Source organism: Polistes fuscatus, unplaced genomic scaffold (assembly GCF_010416935.1).
Source record: "Polistes fuscatus isolate 324 unplaced genomic scaffold, CU_Pfus_HIC Scaffold15, whole genome shotgun sequence".
In the NCBI taxonomy this organism is placed as follows: Eukaryota; Metazoa; Arthropoda; class Insecta; order Hymenoptera; family Vespidae; genus Polistes; species Polistes fuscatus.
In genome coordinates, this window is record NW_025113053.1 from 827,281 (window position 1) to 849,381 (window position 22,101).

General features: G+C 31.4%; 4 protein-coding genes across 17 annotated transcripts; 3 read left to right on the top strand and 1 right to left on the bottom strand.

Moving 5' to 3' along the window:
- The first annotated feature begins 100 nt into the window (after window positions 1–100).
- On the top strand, window positions 101–3,283 carry LOC122514676 (motile sperm domain-containing protein 2-like). 2 transcript variants are annotated; one of them, XM_043631618.1, is made up of 10 exons: window positions 949–1,035; window positions 1,111–1,181; window positions 1,306–1,452; window positions 1,532–1,709; window positions 1,774–2,143; window positions 2,232–2,307; window positions 2,383–2,489; window positions 2,559–2,759; window positions 2,849–2,986; window positions 3,065–3,283. In XM_043631618.1, exons 3-10 carry the CDS (start codon window positions 1,407–1,409, stop codon window positions 3,230–3,232), a joined length of 1,284 nt encoding a protein of 427 aa, XP_043487553.1. In that variant the 5' UTR covers window positions 949–1,035; window positions 1,111–1,181; window positions 1,306–1,406; the 3' UTR covers window positions 3,233–3,283. The 2 variants fall into 2 exon arrangements, with proteins under 2 accessions (XP_043487552.1, XP_043487553.1); XM_043631617.1 differs by lacking the exon at window positions 1,111–1,181 and having other exon boundaries at window positions 101–1,035.
- Window positions 3,284–3,579: 296 nt separating this feature from the next.
- LOC122514683 (transcriptional repressor CTCFL-like) lies at window positions 3,580–9,437 on the top strand. Of its 9 annotated transcripts, none has more exons than XM_043631625.1 (14): window positions 4,531–4,650; window positions 5,522–5,606; window positions 5,789–5,961; window positions 6,054–6,277; window positions 6,365–6,729; window positions 6,832–7,001; window positions 7,091–7,227; window positions 7,322–7,472; window positions 7,609–7,750; window positions 7,830–8,102; window positions 8,201–8,337; window positions 8,644–8,786; window positions 8,853–9,095; window positions 9,212–9,437. In XM_043631625.1, exons 3-14 carry the CDS (start codon window positions 5,826–5,828, stop codon window positions 9,269–9,271), a joined length of 2,181 nt encoding a protein of 726 aa, XP_043487560.1. In that variant the 5' UTR covers window positions 4,531–4,650; window positions 5,522–5,606; window positions 5,789–5,825; the 3' UTR covers window positions 9,272–9,437. The 9 variants fall into 9 exon arrangements, with proteins under 9 accessions (XP_043487566.1, XP_043487567.1, XP_043487559.1 ...); XM_043631628.1 differs by lacking the exon at window positions 4,531–4,650 and adding an exon at window positions 4,867–5,056; XM_043631631.1 differs by lacking the exons at window positions 4,531–4,650; window positions 5,522–5,606 and adding an exon at window positions 3,580–4,288 and having other exon boundaries at window positions 8,856–9,095.
- Window positions 9,438–11,869: 2,432 nt separating this feature from the next.
- LOC122514685 (charged multivesicular body protein 2a) lies at window positions 11,870–14,915 on the bottom strand. 5 transcript variants are annotated; one of them, XM_043631635.1, is made up of 7 exons: window positions 14,129–14,275; window positions 14,004–14,054; window positions 13,304–13,398; window positions 13,049–13,218; window positions 12,790–12,965; window positions 12,566–12,700; window positions 11,870–12,428 (listed from the first exon to the last, which is right to left on the bottom strand). In XM_043631635.1, the coding sequence occupies exons 4-7, from the start codon at window positions 13,214–13,216 to the stop codon at window positions 12,227–12,229; spliced, it is 681 nt and encodes a 226-aa protein (XP_043487570.1). In that variant the 5' UTR covers window positions 13,217–13,218; window positions 13,304–13,398; window positions 14,004–14,054; window positions 14,129–14,275; the 3' UTR covers window positions 11,870–12,226. The 5 variants fall into 5 exon arrangements, with proteins under 5 accessions (XP_043487570.1, XP_043487574.1, XP_043487572.1 ...); XM_043631639.1 differs by lacking the exons at window positions 14,004–14,054; window positions 14,129–14,275 and adding an exon at window positions 14,846–14,915; XM_043631637.1 differs by lacking the exon at window positions 14,004–14,054.
- Window positions 14,655–21,319, top strand: LOC122514684 (flocculation protein FLO11-like). Its single transcript, XM_043631634.1, has 5 exons — window positions 14,655–14,956; window positions 15,622–15,743; window positions 15,831–15,983; window positions 16,077–16,447; window positions 16,553–21,319. The coding sequence occupies exons 1-5, from the start codon at window positions 14,934–14,936 to the stop codon at window positions 20,345–20,347; spliced, it is 4,464 nt and encodes a 1,487-aa protein (XP_043487569.1). The 5' UTR covers window positions 14,655–14,933; the 3' UTR covers window positions 20,348–21,319.
- Window positions 21,320–22,101: the final 782 nt, after the last annotated feature.

Here is a 22,101-nt window from a genome sequence, read left to right on the forward strand (position 1 = left end):
ATCTTCATTATCAATAACCTTTTGCCATCTAGTATGCAAATTTTCAATGCCGGATCAATAAAAATCACAATTGATTTTCAGCGAAGTATCTGGAAATGGCATTGCGGACATTGTCCAAATTTTCAAATATTTTGTCATTTAAAAAATGTTGAAAGCCAATGGCTTTCTTTGTACTTTTTCCAAGCCTAAGTAATTCGATGGTTACTAATTTTCCTTATGCTAATAATTTCATTTGCATAACCAATGAAAATAGCAATTGGTGAATACGAACGATACTAATTTTTCCTATTCTTCTATTTATTAAAAATCTGCTAGTCTAGGACGAAAATAAATCTGAATTATTATATCGGTTACTTTTATCTACTTTTCAAATGAATTCCTCAATGTAACCGTAAAGATAGTTAATGTGGCGCGCTCTAAGATACCTAAAGAAAACTTTTCATTGACCAATCAGAATATGAACGCCATAAGAAAGTAAAATGAATATTTCATTAAATGTTACTATACGATACGAGTTTCCGATTGGATGGACAGATTATTGTAACTAATCAGAATATTTGTTTACAGTAGAAATTACACGTGCGATCTTTAATGATAATTAAAGAATCAACATTTTTGGTGAAAAGAAACGATAGTTATTAATTCGATATGATGTCTTATTTAAAACCGGTTTGCGAGATATGTCTATTTAACGTCCCATTCAATGGATTAACGTTGAATATTGTATATCGTTTGCTTCATTTTTTTTAGTAATTTTGCAATCTTATCATTTGATACGAGTGGCATTTAATATAAATAATCTATATATGTATTTTAAAAGAGTTTAAATAAAAGTAGTATTACGAAAAGGGATTCTAGTAGATTTTTAAACGGGAATATCGAACGTATGAATAAATAATAAACTAATTTGCCAATCTCATCATAACTTGGAACCGGTCAAAGTTTAATCAAAGATGGAAACGCGTGTCGAACTTATTGCTGAACTTCGGGAAAAATTCTTTAAAAAATTGGAGGAAGAAACACCATCTGATCCTAGTATGTTTATCGACATTCTTCTTCTTTACAAACTAATTATTTCTAAACTTTGTATTATTTCTGTCATACATATAGAAGTGCTTCTATTATTCTTCTAATTGGAAATAATTCATAATAATTGATTATGCGTGGACAAGTTGATAAGTGTATATACGTATTTAATATATTTATGAAACGTTGAAATAGTCTTCGTGACTTTAGAGTTTACGTTGAAATATTAATTATATAATAATATATTGAATATATTTGTTCATTTTGAATATATTATAGGAGGTTTCCATCCAGCTGATATCGTTAGAATAAAACATAGTGATGATTGGTTAAAAAGATTTTTAGAACATAATGAAAATGATTTAGAAGAATCTCTGTCTATGCTTTGGGAAACTTGTGCTTGGAGAAGAAAAAATGGTGTAAATGGCAAGTGTATCACGCATATTAACTTAAATGAATGAAACATAATAACTTATCAATATTATCTTTCGATCTGTATATTTAGATATTTCAGAGGATAATGTGAAAAGAGACTATTTAGAAGACGGAGTGATTTTTAATTATGGTAAAGATAAAGATGGCAAAAGTCTCCTTATCATTAAATCCAAGCAACATGTAAAGGGAGCAAGGGATTTTAGTGAAATTCAGAAATGCATCGTTTATTGGTTTGAAAGATTAGAAAGGTAAAGTTTTTCTTATCTCTAACAAATGCATTTATTAATTAATCTATATTGTCTATGTTTGCAGAGAAGGAAATGGAAATCAAATATCAATATTTTTTGATATGGCAGAGACTGGACTTTCTAATTTAGATATGGAATTCACTAAGTACCTGATTGGTTTATTCAAATGTTATTATCCAAATTTTTTAAATTATATTATAATATTTGAAATGCCATGGGTATTAAATGCAGCTTTTAAGATAATAAAATCATGGTTACCTGCCAAGGCAATACCAAAGATAAAGTTTGTTAACAAATCTAATTTAAAGGATTTCGTTGATCCAAATGATATACTTAGATGTTGGGGTGGTACAAACGATTATACCTTCGTTTTTGTCCCAGAAGAACAAACAAGCACGGAAAATGCGATAAATGACAAACTCGATAACAAGAAGGTATCTATCTTTTATTCGAATGTCGTGAACGGTATAATTTTAAGTCAATTTTGTTGTATCATTTATTTATAATGATTAAATTACGCAGGTACATTTTGTAGAAAATTCTCCCTTGACGGAACAACCTCCGAGTGGATTTGGAGATCAAGTAAGCGAAGAACAATGTAAGTACGCATGAGATTTATAGATATAGATAAAGGAATCGACGAGTTTTTTTTTCTTCTGACTCCTTTTTCCAGTTCTCTCGATCGAACCAGAAGCAGTTACGTTTAACAAGGAAGGGAATGAAATCATTGCTAGGATTATATTAAAAAATGTCACTACAGACAAGCATTTGTCTTACAAGGTGCAATTTAATGCAATTGTTTGTCTCGTGTATATTAATAATTATTAATTTAAAAAATATGTATTTTAGATTAAAACTACATCGCCGCAGAAATTCAGGGTAAGACCTAGTTCAGGTATTATATCTCCTTCCGAACGGTGCAGCGTTACAGTTGTTTTTCAACCAGGATACAGTCTACGCGGTCTCTCGAACAATGATAGATTTTTGGTAATGTGTCTTCCTGTTAAAAATTCTACTGCAACTGCGCAAGAATTAATGGCGATATGGAAGGTATTGTTTAAATATATTGGAAAATTATTATATGGCATAAAATATAACGTCGTATAATTTGTTGTAATAATTATTCATTCAACGTATAGTCTGGTAAACCTGCCGAGCAACACAGATTAAGATGTTATGATGGAGCAAACGAAAATAATGAAATACAGAAAACGTATTCTATATTATCATCCGGTTCTACGGAAGAAAATCGTACGATGGACGCACTTTGTTCTAAGGTATATGAAATCAAAATAAACATATTACATCCTGGATACATATTTCCATTAAATCATATATCAAATGTTGTATTTTAGGTAATTCATTTGGAAGAAAATTGCAACAAGTTATACAAGGAATTAAAATATTTGCAAATATTCTCTATAATATTAACAATCGTTATGGCAGTTGCAATTATATATATCTTAAGAAGTGCTATACAAAATACTGATCTTGAAAACTGCCATATTCATCGTGGTATATAAAATATGCTAATTTATGAAATTTAGCTTAAAATATATGAGACAATTTCTCGATATGATTTCTTTATAGGATTCAAGCATTTAGGCATGGATAGGTTTTGCTAAGTTCTTATTCTTTTTAGATTATTATGGGACAAAAAAAGAAAAAGAAAAAAGATTTTACTATTATAGAATTATATTTATTTCAAATTTCTACTATGTCTAATATGTTTTCTTTTCCTATTTATTAATTTTCACGTTAAATAATAAGTATTATGAGCTTTGTTATAAAATACAGACAACAAATTTAGAGAAAACAGAGAGTAAAGATAAAATTTATATATATACATACATATATATATATAATATGTAAATTGTATAATGGTAGTATTATCCATTTGGAAATGGCAATGTATAGATATATAATTTTGTATTTATTTATTGTGGATTTATAGTAATTAATTTTATTATTTTGTTTAACCCCTATTTAAAGATCTTGGAATTCTTTATCATGTGGCGAATGTTTTATATTTATATACTTGTAATGCAATATAATTTGATGGATAAAAAATATTTCAAAAGAATATCTACAAATAAAATCGAATTTTGTAAGTTCCCGCTTGGAAGAATAACGTTTATAAATGTATCGTAAAAAGAAGGTTTGCGATTGGATATAGAAGAATCTAATAAGTGCACTTCCCGCTTTTTCTTCCGTGCGTCGATATCGAAGGCTCGATCTTATTTAAATCGATTATTCAAGGCGCACATCCAACGAATATTTGCAATCGAAAGAATTCGTTGGATAAGAAGGTATAATTTAGGCGATTAGGTTCCGTAAAACTAAAGGTGATTTGAAAATGCTTCGATGGCCGGAAATAGCGGAAACAGGGAGGATGGTGACATTACTAGTGGCAATGGTGGCAGCAGTCGTCCGGTGTAAACACGACGAATGACGCGTTCTACCGCGCAGCTGCCAACACGCAGCATTTGAACCTTCCTTACCACTTTGTAGTTCGATCAGCCATATTGCCTTCTGGATCTTACACAACGCCCTCACACGAACGATCGCGAGTTTACGAGGTAAGGGAATATTTCGATATTTAAGCTATCGTGGATGAGCACGCTTCGTGCGTTCGACGAGATCATTTATTCCTTTATTCGAACATTCAAGATTACGGTCGTGAGCAACGACGTTCACCGATACTGAAAGAAACGCGGGAAATAAGTGTTGTAAGCGCGTAGCAGTACGGAAGGTATTCCTCTCGGTCGCGTCCTCCATATTGATGACAGCGCCGACGGTGATAATTTTGTGAAATTTTTGTCGTTAATGCCCCCTGTGTCCTGAAATCGAAAGCAACCGCGTTGTCTTAAAAGCTCCCCGACAGAATGCGCGACATCGGAATCCTCGACGTCGAAAAGACGCGATCACGGACTCCCCCCAGGTCCATCCTCGACCGCATTTCTTTCCTCTATCGAGCGCAACTTTTCCCTCTTCCGGGGGGGGCTTGGTCGACTCCTGGTCGGCTCTACCTCTGGAGCTCCTCCATGGCTCCTCCATGGTTCCTTCATGGCTGCTCCATGGCGTCCTTCTTTTCCTCCTCCCGCTCTTCGATTTTCCTTTATGTACGTTTCCTCGATGCACCTATTTTTTGTCCTTGCAAATGAGCGAACCTTTCGAAATTATGTAGTATTCAATCGGCCCCTCCCCTTTCCCCCCGTCCTCACTTCTACGCGAATCGCCTTCTTCTTTTCTTATCATGATTATTGATTTTCCTTTAATTTTAAAATACCGTTACGATTTTCGCGTTTTATCGCATCGTCTTATCGGCGTCATTCTTATTATTTCCGGTATATTTTTCCCCGTTTGCTTTTTCCTTAGGACATAATTCCATTCGCTTCATTCACACATATGTAATCGCGGTATTTGCCCTTGTTATGTTTTACGTTCTTACATTATTTTTGTCTTGTGATCGATTATTATCTTCCTTGATTTGTAGATGCATTCGTAGATGCATTCGTAGATGCATGTGCTTCCCTCGTGTATGCATCCCTTAAGATCACATGGGGATGAGAATCGCGGGATGTAAAGCAACAAAATATGTTTTCTCTCGCATTTCGCGCGATCCACTTGTAGATTCGTATGATTGAAAAGCATTATTCTTAAGATAAACCGTTTACGATAAACGATACGTCTAAGATAAACATCACTTCCAATTATACAATATATGTTTCTTTATTGATTTTTTTCTTATCGAATATGCAATTAATCTTTTATTTTATTTCCTATTATATATATATATATATTTACTATAGAAAATTGGGGTCCGATGCACCTGGGAAAAATTGCCTATTGCCTTTCGCCTGTTTTCCGATCGCCGCATTATATACATTAAGTTTGGTGAGGCCCCAAATCCTATAGAAAATTAATACCGATTAAAGTCATCATTATACTCGTATACAAAGATGATATTGTAATAATTTTTTTAATTTGAACCATTCTTATAGCAACTCCATCTACTTTTTAATGGTTTGTAATTTACAAGCGACAGCATAATAGATATCTCTATATTAATGTTGCAGACTTGTAAGAAAACAAACTATCGCATGAATTAATGGAATGATCATGACGAGCAACGTCGCAACAATAAAATTGGAAGAGGGACAGGAATCTGTAAGAGAGATTCAAACCTATCTTGAAACATTTAACAAGGAAATAGAAGTCGGACAAGTAGAGCAACCGCAACATGTCGAATGTTAGTTAATATAGTTCAATTATATTACCATTCGACAATCATAAATATGTCAAAGGAACTATATAGATATACGTATGCATTTGTAATTATAGTGCATCAAGTGGAAGGATTATCGGGAGGAGAAGAAGGTGGTACCTACTTTATCGATCAAACTGGTCAATATTATTATCAGGCTAATAGCGATGAAACCCCTGTAATGACGCAAGTACAAATTCAAGAAGTCGAAGAAGGCGACGTTCATCAAGAAGGCGAAGTAACTCAAGAAGAGCAATATCATGAGATAGAAGAATTGGAAAATGTCGATGGGGATGAAGACGTAAGAGATATGATCTTTACTTGATTTTACTTTTACATTTTATGGCTAAATGTTGTTATTACGAGTTATTTGTTGACGTATCTTTAGGGTCAAGTTTCAAACAACGGAAACAATCAAGTTGTAATTAACTCTGGGGACGCGTATCAGACAGTTACTATAGTACCATCTGACACTAATCCTGGCGAAGTGAGTTACGTTTTGATAGTACAACAACCAGAATCCGAGGACAAAGATAGTAGACCTACCGAAGGTGAAAGCGGAGAGGTAGAAGAAGCAGAAGGCGAACAAGATTTAACTGTTTATGATTTTGAAGATAACGAGGATAACGAAGCTCCGGTAGAATCAGAAGCTGAAGATGACAAAACTAAAATAATTAAGTTTCTTCCAAAGAAATCACAAACTGTAACTCAAGCGCATATGTGTAATTACTGTAACTACACCAGTCCCAAACGGTATGTTGAATTAAAATCATTTGTTTCATTCTATATATATATATATATATATATTTATATATGTATATATATGTAAACTGAAAAGCGATTTAATATATTCAGGTACTTGCTTTCGCGACATATGAAATCTCATTCGGAAGAAAGACCACATAAGTGCAGCGTCTGCGAGAGGGGATTTAAAACTTTGGCTTCCCTTCAAAATCATGTCAATACGCATACCGGGACCAAACCTCACCATTGCAAATTTTGTGATAGCGCGTTTACTACATCCGGTATGTAGCATTTTTTAAATGATTTTTCTTCAATTTCTATATTGAATATCCAATATTGAATATCAATTGAATGACTGGTCTTTTTTAAGGTGAACTTGTGAGACATGTAAGATACAGGCATACTCACGAAAAACCACATAAATGTCAAGAATGTGATTATGCTTCGGTTGAATTGTCTAAATTAAAACGACATATAAGATGTCATACGGGAGAACGTCCTTATCAGGTACTTTCTATGCAGTCTCCTTTTTGTTACTTTCTTAAATTGGATCCTTTTACAAAAATCTCTTTTTATAATGATTATCTTTTATTATTTTTAGTGTCCACATTGTACATACGCAAGTCCAGATACCTTTAAATTAAAACGTCATCTTCGTATACATACAGGCGAAAAGCCATATGAATGTGATTTTTGCCAAGCGAGGTTTACACAATCAAATAGTTTAAAAGCACACAAATTAATACATAATGGTAAATACGTTAATTAATGTTTTCTTAATAATAATAATCTGACTGTTCGTTCTTTAATCGTTTTCATTTCATATTACTTCTCTATTATATTTGAACATACTATTCGTGTACAGAAGTAACATCATACATTTCGTAGTAGGTGACAAACCTGTTTTTCAATGTGAGTTATGCCCCGCGACGTGCGGAAGAAAAACCGATCTTAGAATTCACGTGCAGAAATTGCATACCTCGGACAAACCATTAAAATGTAAAAGATGTGGAAAAACATTCCCTGACAGGTAATAAATAAAATAATAAATATATTTAATATTTATTATATCAGCAATCGCGCTTAGACATTTTGTTTTTATATTTTAGGTATAGCTATAAGTTACATAGTAAAACACACGAAGGAGAAAAATGTTACAAATGTGACCTATGTCCGTATGCATCAATTTCTGCACGTCACTTGGAAAGTCATATGCTGATCCACACAGATCAAAAGCCATATCAATGCGATCATTGTTTTCAGTCTTTCAGACAAAAGCAATTGCTTAAACGTCATTGTAATCTTTATCATAATCCATCTTATGTTCCTCCACCGCCGCAAGAAAAAACTCATCAGTGTCCCGAGTGCGAAAGACCTTTCAGGTATGTTTTTTTTCTAAGATATATTATTTTTTGCATTTATAATTAACATTATAATACAATCAAAAGAAAGAGAGTGAAACAATTATTTGTTTTATCAGACACAAAGGAAACCTTATTCGACACATGGCTGTTCATGATCCAGAATCATCTTTGCAAGAAAAACAGCAAGCCCTGAAGATGGGTAGACAAAAGAAAATTCAAATAATCGATGGGCAAAGAGTCGAGGTTTTGACTGGTATGATATTCTGGTGTTCATATTTATTGTTTGATCTTTACATTTATTTCATATTTAATAGTTTACGAGCATATGCATATGTAATTTCATGATCATAGAATAACACGCGATTGATGGATAAAATAACACGTAATGATATTCATTTTCTAGAAATTATAGAAAATTTCATAATAAATTTGTGTGCGAGCGCGAAAGGTTATTACGAATATATTATATGTATATGTTCATTATTTTGCAAGGAAACTTACGATATGATGTAGACACACATCATTGACTAATATCCATGGATATATGTTGTGATAACAGGTGATTTAGCTTCTAAACTTAAAGGTTATGAAGAAGAAGAGGAAGAAGATGAAGATGATATGATGGCGGTAGAAGGAAGCGATGGACAACAATATGTTGTATTAGAAGTAATTCAATTAGCTGACAATCAAAGCACCGATCAGGTGAATAGCTTAAAATTTAAGAAAATGCTATGATCTGTATTATTATTAATACATTTACATATGTAGCAGATGGCTGTGGTAGCTAGCGAAGATGGAGATTTGGTGATGCAAGATCCCTTGAGTCAAGAAAATAGTATGGTAGATGGAACGGGAGAAGATGGTTGCGAAGTCGAAGAGGATGACAGCGATATGCAGGATTTAAAAATTGAATCTGTAACGTCTTGTAACGCAAACAAATCTACATCTCAAAGTACGCAAAGCGATCCAAAATTGCAAAAAGAGATGGAGACGTGTTTTGGTTTCGATGAAGTAAGTTATTTTATTAAATATCTAATCGATCTTTTATATCGCTTCAGATATCTATAACATAGTAATATTACTATCATTAATACAATAAAGTTATATCGATCTTTGTGCTATTTTAGGAAGAAGAAGAGGAAGAAGAAGGAAGTAGTAATATAAACATTTTACAAAATATTTCGTAATAAGAGGAAGAACAGAATGATGTACCTATTTAAATAATAGTCCGATCGATCTTCTTTTGCACAGTGTTTACACAGTGATGTATTGAATGCGGAGACTGCAAATTAAATGTATTATCATTTTTAAACACAACCGTTACCGTTAAAACATGAAACTCGTTATTTCATGAAATAATCAACAATATACATACTAAATATATACTAAAATATGTACAGTTAAAACTAGGTAATATATAAGAATTCACGAAAGGAGAGTCATTAAAATCATGAAATATCATGAAATATCATGATGATAGTTCGATCATGTCGTGATCAAATTTTAATTTGATATTTTAATTACTCATCTTTAGTGTGAATTCACATATATTACCTAGTTACACTTAAAGGATAGCCTGAATTATACACCTCAACGGTAACAACTATACTAAGTTCCAAGAAAAGTTTTCTGGAACTATTGCGGTCCACATACGGCATATGTATGGTACAAGAATCTTCTTTTGCCACTAGTGCATTAGATGTATGTAATAATTTATGAAAATACAGTAGTTTTGTGGTTTAGCGAAATATCATGAGAATGTACAATTATAATAATGTAAAATATTTTATTGTCAATGAGATTTACTAACTCCTTTAAAATTGAAAATGACATTATCGAATTAAGAACAACGTGTGTCAATAATATAAAGAATTATACTAGTAATTCTAGTTTAGCACAATATTTTTAAAGAAATTATTTAAGACTTCAAGACAATATCACGACGGCAACTCTGAAGAAGGCAGAATTTTGTCAACTGCCGTGAAAATAACTTATATCAAGAAGAGTCGTGTGATGTTACTTTGTAAATACTGCTTACTGTCACATTGTTTCAAAGACAAATATGAAGTATTAGAATAAGTAGTATAAAATATGAATGAAGTGCTGATTGAGTCTTGTCTATATAGACAGGCTGAATGATTAATATGAGCATGTTCTTAAAGTGTGAAAGATTTAGTTACAAATGATGACACTTTGGAAGTTTCAAATGTAGTTAATAGTCCTTGGTTAACCTGGAAGACATTGAGTTGATATTTTCAATGTACCTTGTTTGATACTATCAGAAAATTAGTACTATAGTATAATGGCTTGAGTCATTATTAATATTATTAATGATGATTATAATAGTACATAGGCAAACCGTTACTTTAAATACAAATATATGAAAAAACAATTTCTCTCTTACAAATGCACGCATAATAACACTTTTCTCTAACAACAAAACAATAATCCTTGGTCGGTATTGTGTAATCTCTGTTTATAATAGATACAAGGTCCGATGAATAATACTATTGAAATCTATAGAAAAGATTCTAGTATAATGAACTGACGTAATGTATTAGGAAATACGAATTGTTCTTTCTATCTGTGGTGTATCATTTAATTTGATTGTTCAATATTATTACGCTTAGAAAATATAATGTCTATAATAAATAGAAACACAATACCATCCGAGGTAGAAATTATATTAGCAATAAATAATACGAGTTTCGTTTCGCTATCAATTTTTTATAATTATTTAATAATTATTTGTATATTCTCAATTATAAGTGATTTTTTGTTCTTCCGTCTCACACACACTATCTCTCTTATATATATATATTATATTACATTAAATAATAAAAATGCTAAATATTGTATAGTATTGCTTCCAGGTTAACTTGGCAGAGCAGGCATATGAAATATATATAAATACATAATGTTATTTTAAATTTTAGGGTAATCACCTTAACATATATTTATGTTTGGACAATATAAGTCCTACCATTTGATATTTATAATACTATTTCATTGTATTTTAGAATTATTACTTAGATTTTTTTCATATAATTTATGTTTACGATTACGATTATATATATAATAATACTTTGCATTATGTCAATATAAAATTCTGTCTTAAATAAGTAATTGGACAAAATGCGAATTTGCACTCGTTTAAAGAATGCGATGTTGTAGTTCGTTGTTCGTATATTGTTGCCCACAACTTGCTTTCTTCATACCTCCGAGGTAAAATATACGAAAAATGTAAAAACTATGTATAATTTTTTTTACATACGAACTGTACAATTGTAATCTAGTAACGGATATCATCACTTTTACGCTGTTCAATATTATGCACTTTCTTACATTATTCCAAAGAAACGCAGTGTAGCATTTTCTCTATAATAAACGTTATGACGTCGATAACATTTTTTAGTCAATTCATTTAATGTTTTATATTTATTTCACGATACGTTTAAGGAGAAAATGTAAACAAAACAATAACAAAAATATAACGAACAATTATCAGAAAAATATTTCTCCCCTGGACATTACACATTTGTACAAATTTGCAATATTTATGCGAATATGTCTGTTTTGAGAATAATCAATAAAAATCTTTCTTATAAAATGGGTATGTGGTTTATAATGGTAAGTAAGAGGTAGTAAATAATATAATATTTTCCTCAAAAAATACTTTTTTAATACTATTCCTATTAAATATAATCATTTGTGCAAGAGTATATAATACAAATGTTGATTTTCATCATTATTTCTATTATCAAATCTCATTTCCCCGAATAATGTTTCATTTAGTAGATATTATTTATTATCGATTGTAAATAGAAATTCAACCATCCGATTACATTAACAGTAATTAACAATCTCTATCTTTAAAATAACGTATCTTTTATTATATCACTACTTTAGTTGGTGTTGAGGTCACAACGTTTATACAAACAATCGCGTAAAAATAAAATTGTTTTTATGCAAAGTATAACTAATTACTGAGGAGCTTTACAAAATATGTCATTTTTTCAAACGAATACAAATTTGACATTTATTTCAAGCACAACTCGAAGAAGCATCAATCAAATATATCCGATTTTGATATCTAATTAAAAATAATCCTATACATATAAATATTATTTGTCTTTCCTTTTTTATTCGCGACGAAGATTTTCAAGTCTTGCTTGAAGATCTGCATCGGCATCTGCGAGACTTCCGTCGTCGTTTCCTGCGGCAGCTGCGACCGGTTGTTTTGATCCTGCTATACTTAAAGAACCGGAAGCTTGAGGAAGTCCGGATAATTGATCTGTTAATTGTAAGCCCAACTCATCTAGTACTTGAGATACGACAGCATCACTGTAATACGATGTTAATAAATCGAAGTTTATATGTATAAAGTTTATATTTATAATCGCAAACAATATTATTAACGTCTAACGTTCAATTTATTTTCATGTTTAATTCTAACGAAAAATAATTCTATTTGATATTACCTTTCTTCCTCATCTCCTTCATCTTCCATAGCATCGTCTATCGCATCATTCATAATTTCTTCCTTCATATCCATTATTTCAGATTGTTTCTCAAATTCTTGCAAAATTTTTTGTATTTGAGGTAAATTTAATTGTCTGAAAATAAACGATAATCATTTTTTTTTCTAGAGTCTCTTTTAAATAATAAAACCAGCACATTAGCCAAAATGGAGATATATCATTACTTATTCATATTTTGCATCGCTTTTGTAACACCTTTCATCGCTTGAGCCATAGTATTTTGAGAACGTAACGTTTGAATTTTCAAAGAAACTGCCTGTATATTCGCTTTCATTAACATGAATTTCTTGACATATCGCCTAGTTCTAACAAGATCCTTGGCCATAATTTTAACAGCATCCTATGAGCATTAAGTTTAATAATTATATAGCGCTAATGAATTTATTTATTTATTTATTTTAAAAGTTTTCATCGTATTCTAACCATTTGTCCATCCTTTGCAAGTTTTTTTATATCTGCTATAATCTTTTTTTCTTGTTGTTCCATCCTCATTCTTTCTCTGTCAAGATCACGCATCGCTTTATTTAATGCTCGTTGATTTTTCCTGAGCATTTCTTCAGGAGTTATACGCTTTCCAAATAACCACTCCATATCTAAAGAAATATTTCATAAGTAAAATCTTTGTCGATAAATATGTTAATATGTAACGTTGTAATAGGTTGTATCTTATATACGTACTTGTCAATATTTTTATTATTTTATTTGATTAATCGACTAGCAAGATTGTCAAGTTATGGAAGAGAAAATAAGCGTTATTCGCTCTTGGAACTTTTCTGCAAACATATAATATATAATAAATGAATTTATTCGCGTTCTATACTAAATTTAACTTAAAATGACAATTTTCTTCTTAGAAATTGTATGTTCTTTTTATATGAATTTGTTTACTTACAAATTGTATCACGCGTTATGGATCATTGTCTCAAGATGATTTTTAAATGCAAATGGAAAAGTAGCACAGGTGGTGTATACTTATATAGTTAATTACCATAAAATAGAATAAAAATATCCAAATAGATAATTAGCTTTGACATATTGAATGAATGAATGGATGAAAATAAGATTACGAAGATGACTATCAATTAATTGGTGTAATAAATTGAAATTGCAAAATGATTTTCGATCTTTTTCATTGAATGAAAATCAAGGAACAACAATCAAAGTTTTCACTGCTTTTCATGATGATAAAATACTATCCATGTTGACACGAAAAAAGACAAAAAAAAAGGGAAAAATTGAATATACGATAATAACGATTTGACAACCATACCCGTCAGGGAGGTAAACCTGTGAAATTCCCTGTAATATCTTTTCCCTTACGTTTTTCAATCTATTTGGATGATCAGATTTATTTGATATTAACATATGTTACACTTACTATAGCACAACGTTTTTGTAAATAACAATTGAATTGTCATTAAAAAACACCCTAAAAAAGACAATAACTTGATATTCAAGTTATTAAAAGGAATAGCCGGGTTCTCTTGTAGAGAAGAAACATACCACAACGAATGACGCATATCTCAAAGTAGCAGATAAGTAGAACACACGTACGCGCTCGGATATTGCATATTAGTATTAATGTAATTAAATTCTTTGCTGTGAAAATCGGAAAATTTCTTAAGACGAAAATGATCTTGAGATCGACCAATGATAAAATAAGAATCTCTAGGTGGTCGCAAGCAAAAACCAATTAACGAGCACTTATATCAATTGTTATCGTCAATTTAATTGACGCTGTTTTGTAAAACTACCAATAAAAACGCAAGAATTGCCCGGATTTTAATTGGTCTATGAAAAGTCGCCATAAAATGGTCGCCAATCGGAAATAGAAATTTTTTACGCGTTTATCGAGGCTCGAATTGATCGTCAATCAAATCCCTTGGTTAAAATCGATTACAAGATGCACGATTATATTTTAAGTTTAAAGAAAAGAAAAGGCATTTATTGTAATAACGAAATGTCGACAGCCATTTTAAAGTTTCGACTAAATTGGACAATAACTGCGATGTTTTTAGAAATGTCATTTACATGATTGTTTATCCGCCATTTTGTTTTACTGCCGTACGCGCAGTTTTTAGTGGCATTGTGGCTTGCTTTAATATGAATTTATGTCATTAAACTTGATCGAATTGGGTTTGGTACCCTTGTATTTTCTGATCTTACAAAAAAAAAACGTGTTATTTGTATAATGTGAAAATAATATTATTGGGGCGATACCATAATGACAATCCGTGAGAAGGTGCCCCGTCTTTTGACCCAGCTTTCCTGACTTTTGAGGCCAAATGGCGATTACCAAATAAAACGGATGATTTTCGCCCCATTTGTCAAGTAAGTTTACAACAAATACCACTTGTTAATGTCAAAATAGAACAAATTATATCTATTGAATCCGTATTAATGTTTCTCTACATTAGCGACCTCAAAGATCATTTGAATCGTGATACTTAATATCGACACAGCTATTGGTTTAAATTAAAACGTAGTCTATGTTAGACTTGATTTTTATTAAATGTTCTTAGATCTTTTTCGATATTATCTTAATTTACGACCATAATTAAAGGTATAATTGTATATTGATTATCTTTAAGAAAATACGATATAGGCTATCTTAACATTGCTAACGCTTTTCTATCATATCATGATGTAGATCATAACACTGAATGTTCTTCAGGGATATACAAAATTTCTAAAGTTAACCTTTGTGTAGGTATTTTGTCTTTATTTGTGTCATATATATATATGAAATCTATTTCCTACATATATTCGCGTTGATTCTTTATACTTTTTACAATTTGTTGTACGACAAAATTATATTTAGGTTATCGTATATCTATATATATATATATGTGTATATATACATACATACATGCATATAACTTGCAAGAAAATATAAAATATTACTATATATCTACTATTCTTGCAGATGTGTTAAAAAATAATTGTTAATAACCTGTTAATAATGATTAACTCTAAAATACGCTTGTATGTTTTAGAATGTCAGGGCAGAGCGGTGGAAAGAAAATATGTTTGTTTAAACTAAACGAACAATTGACATGTAAATTATGCAGTGGTTACTTCATAGATGCTACCACCATCATTGAATGTTTGCATTCGTGTAAGTAATTTTGTTTATAAACATATAGATTTATTTCTCAATTATGCAATTAGAATGACATATTTGTGCATCATGTATTTGTTTTAGTTTGTAGGAGTTGCATAGTTAAATATTTGGAAAAAAGCAAATATTGTCCAATTTGTGAAGTTCAGGTCCATAAAAGTAAACCTTTGTTGAATATTAGACCAGATTACACATTGCAGAATATTGTTTATAAGGTTGTACCTGGTTGCTATCAAAGTAAGATTATTAATTACTTGCATGAAAATATAAACAAAGTTTGTATAGTCAATTAATTAGATACATTTGTAAATATTATATTATTTATTTTAGACGAAATGCGTGTTAGAAGAGATTTTTATTTAAATCATCCAGAGGAACAAAGCAAAGTTTCTCCCGAAGCGCGAGGAGAACCTATAGATTCGCACATATATACGCAAGACGAATCTATCAATCTTTCGTTGCAATATTTTGATCCACAGTCAAAAGATAACACTGATGCGAATCTAACAAAGGAAGCCAAATTTTTACAACGAAGATATTTTCGTTGTCCAGCGGCAGTAACAGTATTTCATTTGCAGAAATTAATAAGAGCTAAATATGGACTCCGCGATGTGCATAGAGTTGACGTTATGTTTAAAGAGGAAGCGTTAAATGAAAGTTACACGTTGATGGATATCATGTACATTTTTCATTGGAGGCGGGTAAGTTATCGTTTAATCATTCCGATGATTTGGATTTAAACGATCTGTAGGATGCAATATGATGATAAATAAAATAAAGATATTGCATATATGTATTTATTTCAGAAAGTGCCGTTACATCTAAGTTACAGGATATTTGAGTCTTCTCCGAAACGAATAAAATTATCAGAGGATAATATTAATTTTAAAAAGTCATTAGTTAACTCTGGAATAGAATGCGTAGAAGCAGAGAATCAACAATTAAATCGTGAATGGAAAGAAGTCCAATTAAAAATATCTGAAACAGGTGTGATGAGTATTACCGATATATCTAATTCAGGGTTAAAGAGAAGTACAAGAATAGAAGAAGTGAGAGATCAAGTAGGTCTGGAAGGAATTATATCGACTGTTGAAACTGCACAGAAATCAGATACTTTAATGACAAATCTAAATTGTAATAAGGCTATCGAAGATACAACGCAAGCTATGCTAGGAAACGACATGCGTGTTATAAAGAGTTCCAATATTTTTTTGAATTTGAAAAACTCTCCATCTACCGCAGCAAGTGACCTTATTTTAGAAACGGATTCGACGAGTTCTTTAAATGCTGCTTGTGCTCCCATAAATAATTCGCAAAGGGTTAACACAGAAATGAAATCTCTTAAAAATGCACAAGATATTAATACAAACGCCAAAAGTGCACAAGAAATAGATGATGCTGCATTTAATAATAACGTACATACGTCGCCTTCGCAAGGACAAAAAAGTCCGGCGCACGTTCAGAAAATATCTAACTCGGTAGAGGAAAGTCCAAACAATGAAACGGATCGTGTTAATACCGTTAATGCGGAAGACAAAGAATTGCCAGTAACTAATATTAATAATAATATTAGTACAGGAACAAAGCCTGAAAGTGATAAATATCATGTAAAAAGTGATATCAAAACGGTAATAAATACAGGATCAAAGATCGATGCATTAAGCGCTAAACTACAATATCAACCAAAAATAAGTCATATTAATAATACGTATTCAAAAAAAGAGAAGAAAGAGAAGAAGGTACATTTGCATAATGACAAAAAATTAGATATTAAACAATCGGAACGAGTACAGTCTATAGATATGAAGAATTTGCTAGATAACCACAGTACAAAAACACCAACAAATACTACAGCATCCGTAGCGAAAGTGACAACTTCGTCGAATACTGTAGTGCAACAAAATCAAACTGGATTGTCAACGACGCAACATACAAATTCATTGATTTCCTCTTGTGCAGTTTCTAATGTGCAAGAAACATCTGAGAAGGATACTTCGACGCAGAGTAGTCAAAATGTAGCCGTCACTGTACAACAAGCTTTAAATTTACTCGACCAAAGGATAAATACTTCGGAACGGTCTTCCATAGAGTCTACTGTAGAAGTAAGTCAACTAACAAATTCGAATGCCAGCAGCGCGAACGCGAGCGCGAACGTGAGCGCAAGCGCGAGCGTAAGCGCGAACGCGAAAGTACAACAACAAGTACGTAACAACAACAACACATTATTAAATGAAATCCCTGCATGTCTTAATCATAACATAACAACACCCGCAACGAGTCAAACAACTTTAACGTTTCCATACACAGTCCAGGATATAGTGAATACTACGATGTTAAAAAGTCCACAAAAGAACTCTAATGTTTGTTCCGCTCAAAAAGTAACGTCTTTACCTGTAAGTAGCGAAAGTATGAATATATCTTGCACATCGGCGTCGGATAATTCACTATGTTCTATACCACACATAAGTATGCAAGCTCCATCTATGAGTATTTATTCCATACCCAGTACATTAAAGAATAGCTATTCTAATGTTACTCAAAGTACAACAACTACGACAATGGCTAGGCAAGAATTATCGAAACCTAATTTTGAAATAAGCGGGGTTTATTCGGTACCACCTTGCCCGGATGCTATACCAATATCGCTAATGAAACCATTTGTACGCAAGCATGAAGTTATAGCAAAGGGCACAAACTTGAATGAAATTTGCGCTAAGATTGGTACATCGGGTTCTAAAATAAATGATATTTGTGCAAAAATTGGAGAGAATTCCAAAGAAAAGAATAAGGCTGAAGGGCGCAATAAATCAGATATTCCAGATTTACTTAAAATAGCAAAGAAAGGAACAGCAACTGTTTCCGAATCAACAGTAAAACACATACCAAATATTCCTAATGTACCAATATTTAGTCCTAATACCAATATACCCGCAGAAAATAAGAATACTCACGTCGCCGTTAAGGACAATACTAACGCTGCTCCAATAACATCGACATCCACGTCAGTGCCAACGTCTCACGGATCGCAAAAGATTTCTTCTCTTAAAAAACACAATCAATCGACTGGATACAAGACGTTACGAGATCCGCCAAAATCTTGGAATCCTACATTATCAAAAAATAATTATGTTGCGGTTAAAAATCAGACTAAAGAAATGCAAAGTACTCAAAGTACTGCCTCAGAAGGAACAAGTAAACACATTCCATCCAAGCCTGCTAAAATTTTTAAAATGAAAAATATGCCACGGTATTTAGGTAATCCAGCGTCAGGCGTAAAACCAATGTATGGTATTACAAATGAAACTAAAGAGAAAGAACAGACAAGCTCGAAAGGCACTAGCTTGAACATGATGAAAATTGATCCTAAAACGTTATCGCCGATTGTTTCGACGTCCAATTCTCCCATCGTGTCTCCGCCACCTTATTCGCCTAATGCACGTAGTTATCAGAATACTCCATTTTCGAGAGAGATGTGTAGAAATACAAATTCACCTATATCTCCAAGAAATTCGCCTGTTAATATGCTCTCGACTAATCCATTTATACCATCTCCCACTCCAAATACTAATCCAAGGCTAATATATTCGCATTTCCCTCCACCTTTTCCAGATGCAAGCGGCTTTCCAAATCCATTGATAAGATCACCTATTGGCATTCCTCCTCCTAGTGCTTTTCACAGTAGTTTACCGCCTACTATAAATAAACTTTACCAGCGTACAAGTTATATACCGCAAACGACTGGCTATTCGTCTGTGTCGCAACCTCCAACGGTGCAAAGAATTCCTCCGAGTACTCACTCGTCGTCACCAAAATCACCAAAAACTTCCTCCCCCAGTATCATATCGAGTTCCTTTAATCCGAGCAAAACTGAAAATACCCAAACCTCTGTAACTGCATCGGTTGATAATGTAGCATCGCTTTTTCCTAAAAACGTAACGCAACAAGATCACAATGCCTTTAATTTATCTAAAAGTGGTACTTTGAGAAGCAATTCTTCTAATTCTACGAAAACGTGTGGAGTGGACGGAATAGATTCGCAAAATTGTAAACAAAATTCTATGGTGACGTCTAGTTGTACCACATCGACAACTCCAAGTAAACAGAATATTATGAATAGCGTTACAAAAGGAAAATCGCAGCAAATATTAGAAACGAGAAACATCGATGATACTGTCGAGCAAAAGAATCAAGATGGAAATAATCAGATGGATGCGCCTCTAAATCAAAAAGAAAGTATTCACTATCCGAACGTGGACTGTAGAAGTACTACAGAACAAACCGATATATGCAAACAGATGGAAAAACAAGAAACAAACATTAAACTCAATGGTGATATTATGGTTGATCATTTTGAGAATGCAAACAAAGTTAATGAACACGTGGTAGATGGTAAGAAAATTAAGGAATCTACTAATCAGACTGATGCAAATGTATCTAAAGAAGAAAATGATACGTCCAAGTGTGTTTTGCAAGGTAATGTATCTACTGAGAAAACTAAAAAAGCAGAAAACAATGAATCAAAGACAGATGATCTTGAAAAAGTAAACGAACAAGTGCAAAAAAATAATTTGGATGTGCAAAAAAATAAAATTGAGTCATAAGGGTGACACAGGGATTCTGATATTATCAAATGAAATTTATTAATTAATGTCTATGAACAGTTGGATAGAATATAATAGTTGGAAAGATTATTTTTTGGCAAGTTTCATTAGAAATTTTAATAATGCTCTAAGCATAGATACAACTTTATTTAATTAGACGGTAAACTTATTTGATTATATTCTTATTCTTTATTTTATAACCATTTGTGTGGAAGCGTAATATATTCGACAAGTACTCAATGATGGTACTGCATGGATTTGCAAGGCCTGTTGAAAAGAGGTAATCATTTGTTGCAGTTTTTCTCTACTTGTATTAATAAGAAATATTATTTGTTATAAATAATCTAGCCAGTTGTTCATAGAAATAATTCTCAATTTAATATCATCACTCGTAAGCCATACTTCACGTTATTGTCAATGGTGCAGTACAATAGCATACACTTGTTTATATTATTGAAAATCTATATTACTTGACAAGATATATTTCGTTCTTGCTATATTGTTAGCTTTATACTAAATATGATCAAAATATTGTTTCAGTATAATTTGATTAATTTTAATATTTGTCATTAATTGTTATGAGTGATTTTGCAAGATAATAATTATATTATCACAATGTGTACATAATCGTTTCATTATGATTATGAGACTTATATATATATATATATTTACAAGATGTAAAATGTAGATTATATTTTAAATTTTTGCAATTCAGATTTTTATAGTTGCTATTCAAATTGAAACAAATATTCATTCATAGTAAAAATTTGAAGGGTTGTTTAATCATGGAGTGTTAAATTTGCTGTTCCAATGCATTCTTAAAATAAAAGTTAAAGCTTGTAAAAGAATTTTGATAAATATGTAACAATGTGTATGGCTTATATTTTGTTTTGATTATTAGCATGTAATTATATTGCTTCAGAAAAGATAATGTATAAAGATTCATATACAAAATTAAATTATTTTACACAAGTTGACATTATTGGATAAACGAGAAGAAGTGAATAAGTATATCTATACTGGCTAATAGAATTGCGCGAAAGCAGATGCACTTTTTAATGTTGGTGAATTTTTAAAATTTGCTAATGTTTCGTATTTAATAGATTGTATTAAAGTAATGTAAATTGTAAGTTTTTATGTACACGCGCTTTAATGCTTTTATTTTTATTATTATTTTATTCGTAGCTATAAACGCGTATATTAAGAATACTTGAGTATATTATCTGCACAGCACATAAGATTACGACGTAAAAAGTATATTGTTTTATTTTGTAATTTTCTAACAATATTACTAATACTTGAACTATTTTAATTTGTATATGTACAAAAATCTATATTTTAAGGATATTAAAGCAAATATATATATACATATATATTTGAAAATATAGATAGAATTGTAGATATAATTCTTATACTTGTCCATATATCTCTATATTTAGTCATATGGAAATATATAAACAAAATTATTATTTTTATTTTCTGTAGAAATAAAGTTCTATTTATCAATTAATAATTAAATATCACTTATTATATAACACGTTGTTAATTACAAATTCTGTGCTGTACAGGTAAGACTTTTTTTTCTTTCTTTTTAATTGCTTGAATGATTATCATTTTTCAATTTATATATATATATATAAACAGTAAGCACCTGCTATCGCCATTTGCACAGTAACATAATCTTTGTAAAACGTTAAGGCCTATGTGGCATTTGTATATATTTGTATATAGAGACGGAAGGGGGATGTGTTAAT

Coding starts and splice junctions, on each gene's coding strand:
- LOC122514684 (XM_043631634.1), top strand. CDS start 14,934: ATGATTTTCGCCCCATTTGTCAA. Junction 15,744..15,830: donor CATTGAATGTTTGCATTCGT/GTAAGTAATTTT, acceptor TATTTGTTTTAG/TTTGTAGGAGTTGCATAGTT. Junction 16,448..16,552: donor ACATTTTTCATTGGAGGCGG/GTAAGTTATCGT, acceptor TATTTATTTCAG/AAAGTGCCGTTACATCTAAG.
- LOC122514685 (XM_043631639.1), bottom strand. CDS start 13,216: ATGGAGTGGTTATTTGGAAAGCGTATAACTCCTGAAGAAATGCTCAGG. Junction 12,966..13,048: donor TTGCAAAGGATGGACAAATG/GTTAGAATACGA, acceptor TAATGCTCATAG/GATGCTGTTAAAATTATGGC. Junction 12,701..12,789: donor GCGATGCAAAATATGAATAA/GTAATGATATAT, acceptor GTTTATTTTCAG/ACAATTAAATTTACCTCAAA.
- LOC122514676 (XM_043631617.1), top strand. CDS start 954: ATGGAAACGCGTGTCGAACTTATTGCTGAACTTCGGGAAAAATTCTTT. Junction 1,453..1,531: donor AAGAAAAAATGGTGTAAATG/GCAAGTGTATCA, acceptor CTGTATATTTAG/ATATTTCAGAGGATAATGTG. Junction 2,987..3,064: donor TGGACGCACTTTGTTCTAAG/GTATATGAAATC, acceptor GTTGTATTTTAG/GTAATTCATTTGGAAGAAAA.
- LOC122514683 (XM_043631624.1), top strand. CDS start 5,826: ATGATCATGACGAGCAACGTCGCAACAATAAAATTGGAAGAGGGACAG. Junction 6,278..6,364: donor ATGTCGATGGGGATGAAGAC/GTAAGAGATATG, acceptor ACGTATCTTTAG/GGTCAAGTTTCAAACAACGG. Junction 7,002..7,090: donor TAGCGCGTTTACTACATCCG/GTATGTAGCATT, acceptor GTCTTTTTTAAG/GTGAACTTGTGAGACATGTA.